General features: G+C 39.6%; 1 protein-coding gene across 1 annotated transcript; it reads right to left on the reverse strand.

The window, feature by feature from the left end:
- Positions 1 to 2,456: 2,456 nt before the first annotated feature.
- Positions 2,457 to 5,777, reverse strand: LOC136747287 (aquaporin-5). Its single transcript, XM_066700223.1, has 4 exons — positions 4,835 to 5,777; positions 4,432 to 4,593; positions 3,999 to 4,079; positions 2,457 to 3,499 (listed from the first exon to the last, which is right to left on the reverse strand). The coding sequence occupies exons 1-4, from the start codon at positions 5,297 to 5,299 to the stop codon at positions 3,338 to 3,340; spliced, it is 870 nt and encodes a 289-aa protein (XP_066556320.1). The 5' UTR covers positions 5,300 to 5,777; the 3' UTR covers positions 2,457 to 3,337.
- Between the last annotated feature and the right edge of the window lie 3,896 nt (positions 5,778 to 9,673).

Consider the following 9,673-nt stretch of genomic DNA (forward strand, 5'->3'; position numbering starts at 1 on the left):
GTTACAGTGTTTGAATATACCGTGTGATTAAATACAAATGTTTCCTAATTCTCTTACCAAATAAGGATGTAAACCTCTTTGGGTTACGTCCTGTAAGAAACACAGGAAGAAACACATGTGTGCTAAAGCTGTATGATTATACACTTTGGGAAGATGAAATATTTTCCCTTGTTAAAAACTACAGGATCAGGCGATCTATTTTATTCCATGGTGAATATTTTGGCCATACAAAGCTAAGGGGCAAAGAGACAGTGTTTAGTGCACCAACAACTTACTAAATTTAGAAGCATTTGGCCACTACAGTGTCAGGTTTGCAGAATGATTGCCTTCCTGGATGGACTCATCCAAGAAAATTTCATTTGTGAAAGTTGTCGGCACTAAGAAGAGTTAGACTGTAGCACACTGGATACAGATTTAGTCGAAAATGGATGGTTATATTTTAAGAATATACTACTTGAGGCTCAGGAGAAATTTGTACCACAACTTAGCAAATTGAGGACCAAAAAACATTGACCAAAATGGTTTAATAGAAGTATGTACAAAATATCAAGAGAAAGAAAATGTTGTATAGCGCATACAAAAGGGATGGAGACAAAACAAAATACAAAGAATATGTTGAGCTGTAAAGAGATCTTAAGAAAGTGATCAGGAAAGCAAAGAGGGAAATAGAAAGAAACATAGCTCTTGGAGCTAAAACCAATGCCAAGAGCTTTTTTCAATATTACAACAGCAAGCGGTCAATAAAGGAGGAAGTGAAACAGATAAAGTGCAAAAATGAAAGTATCTTGGTAAACAAACAAGATGTGACAAATGTTCTAAATGAGTGTTTCACTGAGGTTTTAAAAAAAGAAAAAACAGATAACATGCCACACGTTAACAACCAGTCCAGTCAAACCCTAAATGATAAATGAGGAGGAGGTACTAAAGGGACTAGCAGAATTAAAATCAAACAAATCACCTGGGCCAGATGTTATATTTCCAACAGTACTTAAAGAAATGAGGGAAATTATTTTTGGCCGCTAACTCAAATATTCCAAATGACACTTAGAACAGGGGATGTGCCAACTGACTGGAAGACAGCAAATGTCATCCAATCCACAAGAAAGAGGACAAAACTGAGCCAGGAAATTACAGACCAATCAGTCTCACCTGCATCACTTGTAAAATGTTGGAAAAAAATAGACAGAAAATAGAGGAGCATCTTGGAGATAGTCAACATGGGTTTAGACGAGGCAGATTATGTCTTATTAATTTATTCAAATTCTTTGAACATGCAACTGCAGCTGTAGATCACATGAAAGCATATGATATGATATACTTAGATTTTCAAAAAGTTTTTGATAAGGTTCCACACCAACGACTGATCCTCAAATTGGAAGCTGTAGACATTCAGGGTAATGGAAGTAGATGGATTATGAACTGGTTGATGTCTAGGAAACAGAGGGTGTCGATTAGAGGAGTTGCTTCTAACTGGAGTGAGTGGGGGGGCGGGGGACACAGCCCAATCAGGCATCCTTAAATAGCACTTAGGGCTCGTGAGAATGTGATTAAGTGAAGAAAAAGCAAACAAATAGTGAAAATTAACAGAAGTAATAAAACTAACAAGTGTAAATATAAATCCACAACAAAATACTCCATAGTAAAAGAAAAAAACATAATAATAATAATAATAATAATAATAATAATAATAATAATAATAATAATAATAATAATAATAATAATAAACCAATTATTAGGCAACACAATCAATCCTCCTAGCACCTCTTGTAACACAAACTCCCCAGTGATGTTGAAAGTTTGGGAACATTTAAAATCAGACTGGATAGGATCCTTGGATCACTTAGTTATTAATGGACACCAAACGAGCACGATGGGGCGAATGGCCTCCTCTCGTTTATACATTTTCGTATGTTCTTATGAGTGTTCTCCTCCCATGTGGTTAAAAAATGAAGTTGTGATGTGAAGTCTAGATACGCAACATTTAAGCGTTTTGCAGGTTGGACTCTTTTCTTTCAGATAATTTTTTAAGCTCCCATTCAATGTTGATAGACAGCTACCTGAGCCCTGAACTCAAGGAACTCTCAAAGTCTGCCTGCTTCTTCCTTGTCTGTATTTTCTATAATAAATACCCAGTGGCAGTTCAATTAAAATCCAGATGGACGTATAACCATACTGGGCTGTACACAGTATAATGCACTACTGTTTTACTCATACTTGAGTGAATAGGACTAGTACCAGGACGGTCAGTGCAATGATCTGCAGAACCTCACAGTCCTGTTCCACAGCCTGTATGGCCGACAGTTAGAGTTAAGTTCTTCAGATAGATGAAATTAAGTTTTGCTTGGAGCCCCCAATCCTTCATCCAATCATATCTGCCAAAATGCATCTGAGATTAGTATTAAACCCCTCCAAAACAGTGACTATGTAACAAAAAAACTTGACTAAAACTTGGCAGCAATATTAGGCAAATTGTAAAAATTGTAAATCAGCAGAAAGAACAAACAGGGTAATATTGATTTGTTTAATGAGTTCAGAATCTCTGTACTATTGTTTGATGAAAAGGAAACGAAAACACAGCAAAATTAAATATTTCTTTTGCTGGAGGCTTGGAAACCGACACCTGAGCACAGAAGTAATTTGTCTGCGTGAGAAGAGATGCTTTACCTCCTACGTTTTCTGTAGCACGCAACAGCTGTGTTAATTAACAGTTGCTGGAAGCGCCCTGATACAGACAACAGTGTAATATACAGTACTGGATGCTCTTGATAAATAGGAAACAAAACCAGCTATTCTGAGAATGGTTTGATAAGGCTCCCTGAAGTTATGGGCTGCATTAAAAATAGACTAACAGGAAGTGAATCATCTCTTCTCATCAAGTCTTCGTCTTGCTTTAGTATTGCCCTGTGAATTCTGAACGGAGAACTATACATTAACATTTAATTATGTCATTTTATTAATAAAAACAATCAAGCAAAACAAACACAAATATACATTTGAAACTAAAAGCTCATGAACCTCATACATTTCTGAAATGTTTGTTTAAATATTATCCCACATACCTACGTAATGTCGCACATTAAAATATGGTTATAGAAAAGCCAAATTAACATAAATGAAACATTCTGGTTCAAAATGTAAAATAACAGAGATGATTTTACAAGGGGGGTAAGACAAAACAAAAAAGTAATCTGCTAAACTTTGTTAGAATGTAGTTTTCAAAAATGTGGTACCCGTATTGTGAAATGCCTGTGGCACACTGTAGCAGTTAACAAAAAAAGGATGCCCAGTCTTGGCTACTCAACCAGTTCTGACTGAATTTCCTTCCTGTCTCTTGGGTCTATTCTATGTCCCTGCTGCTGGGCTGTGAATGCAAGTCTTTGAAGACCACCTGTCTCACGTCCTTCAGCCATGCACTCCTGTCGCTCCACCGTGGGAACAGTATCAGGTCGTGTAGCAGAGCGGCGAGGACTGCGCCCGCCATCGGCCCGGCCCAGAACACCTGCAACACCAACATCGGATCTTCATATGGCTACCGAACCAGTGCCCTGTGTGGCTGTTCACAAGGTTTAATTTGTATGAAAATAGAATGTGGTTTTTCGAAAAGAAGTACAGATGTGCAAACGCTATGAAACAGCTGAAATAAGGGAGTAGTGATCCACCGCATGACTTGCTCTTTAAACATAACCAAGGTTTATTTATCTTTTTTTTCTGCTAATTAAGTAAAATCTGTTTTTATAACACCAGTAAGTAATACAGTATTGCACACCCTTCTATGTAGAAACATAGAAATTACTATAACTTTACTGTTCACTTTTTCATATTCACTACAGTACAGCATCTCTATGTCCTCTACGTCTATGACCAATATGTAGCATTGTATACTACCATTGTTACCACTTAACTGCTGGCAAGGGGCTGACTTTCCTTGCTGGCAGCAAAGACCCATTTGAGGTACCGACGCTTGCAGACACAGAACTATTATGAAACAAAGGGCTCACCCAGTGACTGCTGAAGTTGACGGACACCACGGCAGGACCGAAAGACCGAGCAGGATTCATACTGCAGCCCGTGAAACCGATCTAAAAAAGTCAGACAGAAGCAAAGAAGTGGAATGAATACCAGTGAGAGAGTCTATACCTGTGATTGCTCAGTCCTGGCCCTGGAGATCCACTGCCCATCAAGTCTTACAGGGCAATTTAACATCCTCAACAGTCCTCAAAGACCAGGAAGGAGTGAGAAAGTGTCACAAGAAAATCAGTCATGAGCTGAATCTGATTTCAAAGGCTCAGCAATAGAATCAGTTGGAGCCCGTGTCTGTCCAGGACCAGGAATGAACATCACAGCTCTATATCAAGTGAGAGTAAATCAAATAGATTTCAGGATGTATTTCCCATGTTTAGGCAATCGATAGATTAAAAAAGATGGGCTTACGGCAACAAGATGTCCTAGAGTGACAGAGAGTCCTATCACAAATGGGGCCAGCTTCGTGAGGGCCAATTTGGCATCTGAAGAAACAAGCACACAGAGGACTAGCTGAAAGGTGATAAACATCTCGACACACAAGGCTTGATACTCGGAGACTCCTGAGCTGGGCTGCAAAGGAAGAAAAACAAGTGATAGTGTCTTATTCCTCAGCAAGAACAATGAGGTTAATTAAGTTCACAAATTCACTACATTCAATTAATCAAAATACATCTAGCATTTCCAGGAGATTACAAACATACAGCCAACTGTTCAACAGCATTGATGAATCAATAAATAAATAGGTAGATGAATACATAAATTGATGCTAAACCAAATAATTCACACAACAAACTGAAATTACATCACTCACAGCATTCAATCCAAGTTCTCCTCGGTCTGCTGCTGGGGTGACCACCAGGAGGAGCGCACACGAAGCCATGGAGCCGAGGAGCTGGGCTATGATATAGAGAAATGCTCGCAGGGGACTGACCCTCACTCCAGCCAAGAAAGCCACTGTCACCGCGGGATTCAAATGGACCCCTCCAGCCGACCCCAGACACAGGGACACGAGAGCAACTGAGATCCCAAAGGTGACAGACAAATGGAGAGGGTCTGGGGAGGCCCTGTGTGGAACCTCTGGAGGAAGCTGTGTAGGGTCAGCAGAAGCCATCAGGAAAGGTCCATATGGTGCCCCCTGAGCCGGTCGCTGGATGGTGGATGCCAAGCTGGCAAACAGAAAGAATGCGGTGCCAGCAAACTCAAAGAAAGCATCCCTCAAGAACGCAAGAGTCCATACCTCCTTCAACATCAACGCAATCCGCGACTCCCCGAGCATCTTACCGTTGCAGCGTTTTTCCGTTAACAACGCCAAGCTGATTTACAGAAGACCCAATGCCACATCTCTCTATTTATATGTTAGCTCGCAAGTGACGTAGTTGTCCAGGTGATTTTTTTTTCCTCCACATCTTACTTTTTTGTTTAATTTAAGACTTCAATAAGGGATCACATTGTCATCTCAAGAAAAATAAAAAAATAAAAATGTGCCGCGTATGTTTTAACATCCCCCTTCTGCAGTCTCAGGTTTCACCTGATAAATGTCACGCGGTGTCTGGTTCCCCGCACTCTGGTTTATCTGGTGTTACTGAAGTGCGTCCAAATGTCTCTCATCAACCCGCCTTCCTGTTTTCACATTTGTAGGCTCCACTGCTCCAGCTTCACTCGGGTCCCTTTTCTGCCATTCATGTGCAGGATAGAGGGCTCTTTCTTTAACTGGGCAACACCTGAGCTGTGTCAAGAGCAACTTTGACCGGATTAACAATGTCTGATGTCTTAAGTCCATTTCCTTTGGGGGCACATTCCCCCTTTTTTCTTCAAGTGTCGCTCTAAAAAACAGAAAAGAAATGAAGGATACATTATTATTTTTCCCATTCAGTGTACCTCTGTTCTTTGTTATTGCAAACGCAGACGACTATTCAACAAAACAAGAAAGAATGTGTCCCTTTACACGATGCAGCAAGGCTTACAGAGCTGTCATTCTGTGTGTGTGCAAAATGCTTTGAAGGTAAAGAAGCTGCAAAACATGAAACAAAAACATGATCAGTCCAAATAATATATTAATAAAACAAGAGGCAGAACAACAATAACAGAACATGTGAATGTTGGGCCTTCAAAATGAGGTGCACACAGCATACAATTGATTGATCTGTGTGCATATATGATGAATGCAACCATTGCATACAGATGAAATTGTATGAAGTATAACATTTACATAACTATTTAGACACAACTGATTAACTGCAATAATTAGCATAAGAAAGAAACACAACCCATTCAAATATCATACAAAAAATCTGATTGTCTATTAAAAATGTATTATTTTGAATTGCTATGTTTTAGCTAAGTTGAATTTGTAATGATTGATGCCTTGTACTTCTCTGTATTTTTGCACTTATGTTGTAAGTCGCCCTGGATAAGGGCGTCTGCCAAGAAAGAAAAATAATAATAAAAATAATAATAAACCTCACATTAACACATTCACTGCAAGAGAACCTTTCAAAGTCCCAAACTAAGTATTATGCCTAGTTTTCTAGTGCTGCACATGCACCAAGTGATACAAGATGTTTCAATTATATACTAGTGCTTGTCTGTCCATCAAGTACAAGTTACCTATAAGGGGTGTTTACAGACCTGTTTTGTTGAGGGCAAAGTATACAGAAAAGTATGATAAAGATTCTTTCAACACCAAATGTGAAGATGAATGTTCAGTTTTCCCTGACTAACCCTGGAGAGAACACTGAACCATTCAGATGAAGCACAAGACAAATTAACCACAACAATAAGACCACAGTTGTGCAGAGAAGATAAATCCACGATAGCCGTGAAGGTCAAGGAAACTCACCAGCTGTTGAAAGTGTAAAATATTTTATTTAAAATGATTAAGTTTCAACTAGCTGACAAGCTGTGTCTGACACCAAATGGCAGAAAGTCAAAGTGAGGGCTTATGAAGGGGAAAACAAATCATTGTCACATAAGACTAACAGGAAATGTACAGTGAATTAAAGCTACGATGGGCTTTAATGAGACAGTTCATAAACAAGACAGACATTTCCTCAACACCAAATCTTGATGATAAACTGCAATCAAAAATGCCACGGTATGTTGTGGGGAAAATGCCAGCTGTGATTAAAAGTGCAATTTTATTTCAAAATTTTAAAATGTAATTGAATAGATGGCATAGGAATATAAAACAAACCATGAGGAATATAAAAAAAACATCACAGGTTGTAAGAAAATGTCATTTGAATCAGTTTTAAATCAACTTCTGTGCCATTATGATTAGTAATGCCCATATTATGATTACCAAATAAGGAATAAATCAGTACAAATCTGGAAAAATCCTACAATGTTAAAAAGCTGGTGTCTTGTCATTTATTTGCCTCCTTCCCAATACAAGTCAGTAATAGAATGATTTTGCTGGAAAGGGCTGTGCAATTCACTATTTTGAAATCATAAAAAGACAGCAAATCACTGTGAAGCCGTCAAGCTGCATAACAGTACACTTGCAGCTACTTGTGATTCTTCTGCTCCTGGTGAACAATGCAGGCCATTAACTCACCTGCCCTCCTGACTGGAGCCCCCCACACGTGAGATTGCAAACACTGCGCTATATCTTTACAGTAGGCCCCCCACGATATGCCTCAGCTGCCCCCAAAACAGATGGAATCACTTCTAAAAACCCAGGACAAAGTAGTCTCTCGCCAGAATTCCCAGGCAGGGTTTACACCTACCCTCCCTCTGATCTCCTTTACACATTTTTGTCCTTGTTTTATTGCCACTACGTTTAATCCCCCCCCCTTGAAATCACGCAGAGAAAAAGTCTTTATTCCCCTTGAGTGAGCTTGTTTTGGAATGTCACTGAGCAGACACTGCTAATGGATTGGAGGGAAATGCACACATACTCACATCTGGGTCAGATTTAGCGGCTGCAGTATTTTAGGATCAGAAGTGCTGCAAGCTCAGTCTTTTTCAGAAAGGTCAGAGCACTTATTTCATCCAAGATAAATCCCCTTTCCCGACGCACTGTGTTGGCACCCATTGCCTCAACTCTGGCACATCTCCTTCTCCTTTGGCTTGCTAAACTTCAGTTTGTGACCTACTTCTGGGATTCAAAACATTGTGCAACCTAATCTATCTTGAAACACATGACAGCGTTGTTCCCAACAGGTTTCTCTTTTTTTAATAGATGGGAAGTGGCATACTAGTTTTGTTTTTGAGAGACAAAAATGTAATACAGTCGATTAATTCACAACCTTTGATCATTGACTGCCCCTGTGGTTTATTCTTACTGTTATGAATCTGTGAATAGTTTTTTTGAGAATAGCACAGTATTCTGATTCTGATTCTGATTTGCTACCTGGCATAAACTGACCACAAACAATATTAGAATCCCACACCGGTTATCTTTCTCTCATTCACATGTTGGCTCTGTTTCATCTCTCACTCTAGCTCTTCTCCTCTGCTATGCTTGGAGTATGAAGGAGGGGCATGCCATCAGACGTGCCCCTTTGACCCTTCTTCTCAGTACCCAGACTGGATAAGAACATGTCATAGTCAGTGACAGCAACGGGACAAACACCCTCCGCCCAAATCACATGGGCTATTGACAGCTCAAAGCTAGCAAGCATGGCATTATTATCTAATGCACTTAAACATTTGACATTACCAGGATCTCACCCCTAACCTTGCAGGTAATGTCCATACAATAACACCTACTGTGTAAAAAACCCACGCCCCCCCAGCAATAAAATCCAAACCCAAGTAACAGCATCAGTCCTATGTTGATGATACTTTAGTTAACTGAAAACAATTGCAACATTTGACCAGAAGATGGTGCCCCGAGAGCCAATTTTCTCATATCAACAGTGGGAAAGCAAGACGAAGTTCTTACCTTAAAGGAAATTGTCTTTCAGAAGCATCTCACAGTTTTCAGTCATACATAACTTGAACCCTTACTGGGAAAATTTAACAAGATTGTAGCTGGCATTCTTGGAGATGCTATCTGTCATGGCCTTGGGTTCCTACAAGTTTTTTCTTCTCCACTAATGATCAGTTGTTAGTGTGTTCTGACTTTCTTCTCCGTAGAGCTAATGGATTGGATAAGCGTCAAAGTAAATGAACACGGTTTCTGGACTCTCTGAGGTCCTTAGTCAATTGTGTTCTCCTCAGGATAGCTCTACTCTGCCATCTCTGTGAAGTTGGATTAAGTTTTGGTCTCGGTATCGAATGAGATTTATTACACAAACAGGTAATTAACTGATGCCGACAGCACATCGTTTGACGGCCAATTTGTGTCTGGCTAGATGTAGCCTGTGCTGTTGCCTAGGAAACGTGTTAAAAGTACAGTTGTTGCAGGAATGTCTCCTCGGGGGAAATGTTTTAAAGATTGTTTGTCAAACACATCAGCAGCCATTTAGAGAAAACAATGAAGCGCAAGGAAACTTTCACTCGGCAGAGTAAATCTCGAACAAACTAAATTTTGTAAAAGGCTGCCACTTGACACTGTGAGTGTAATTCCTAATTTATTACTTTTTTCCACTTCCCCTTCTTTCCATTTTGTTGTTAAAGCATGGATGACTGGCCAAGGCCACCCCAATGTCTAGATATTAGACCACAGCTAACTGCAAAAACAATAAGAAAACAACCCCTCCCT

The sequence above is a fragment of the Amia ocellicauda genome, chromosome 3, assembly GCF_036373705.1.
Source record: "Amia ocellicauda isolate fAmiCal2 chromosome 3, fAmiCal2.hap1, whole genome shotgun sequence".
Taxonomy (NCBI): Eukaryota; Metazoa; Chordata; class Actinopteri; order Amiiformes; family Amiidae; genus Amia; species Amia ocellicauda.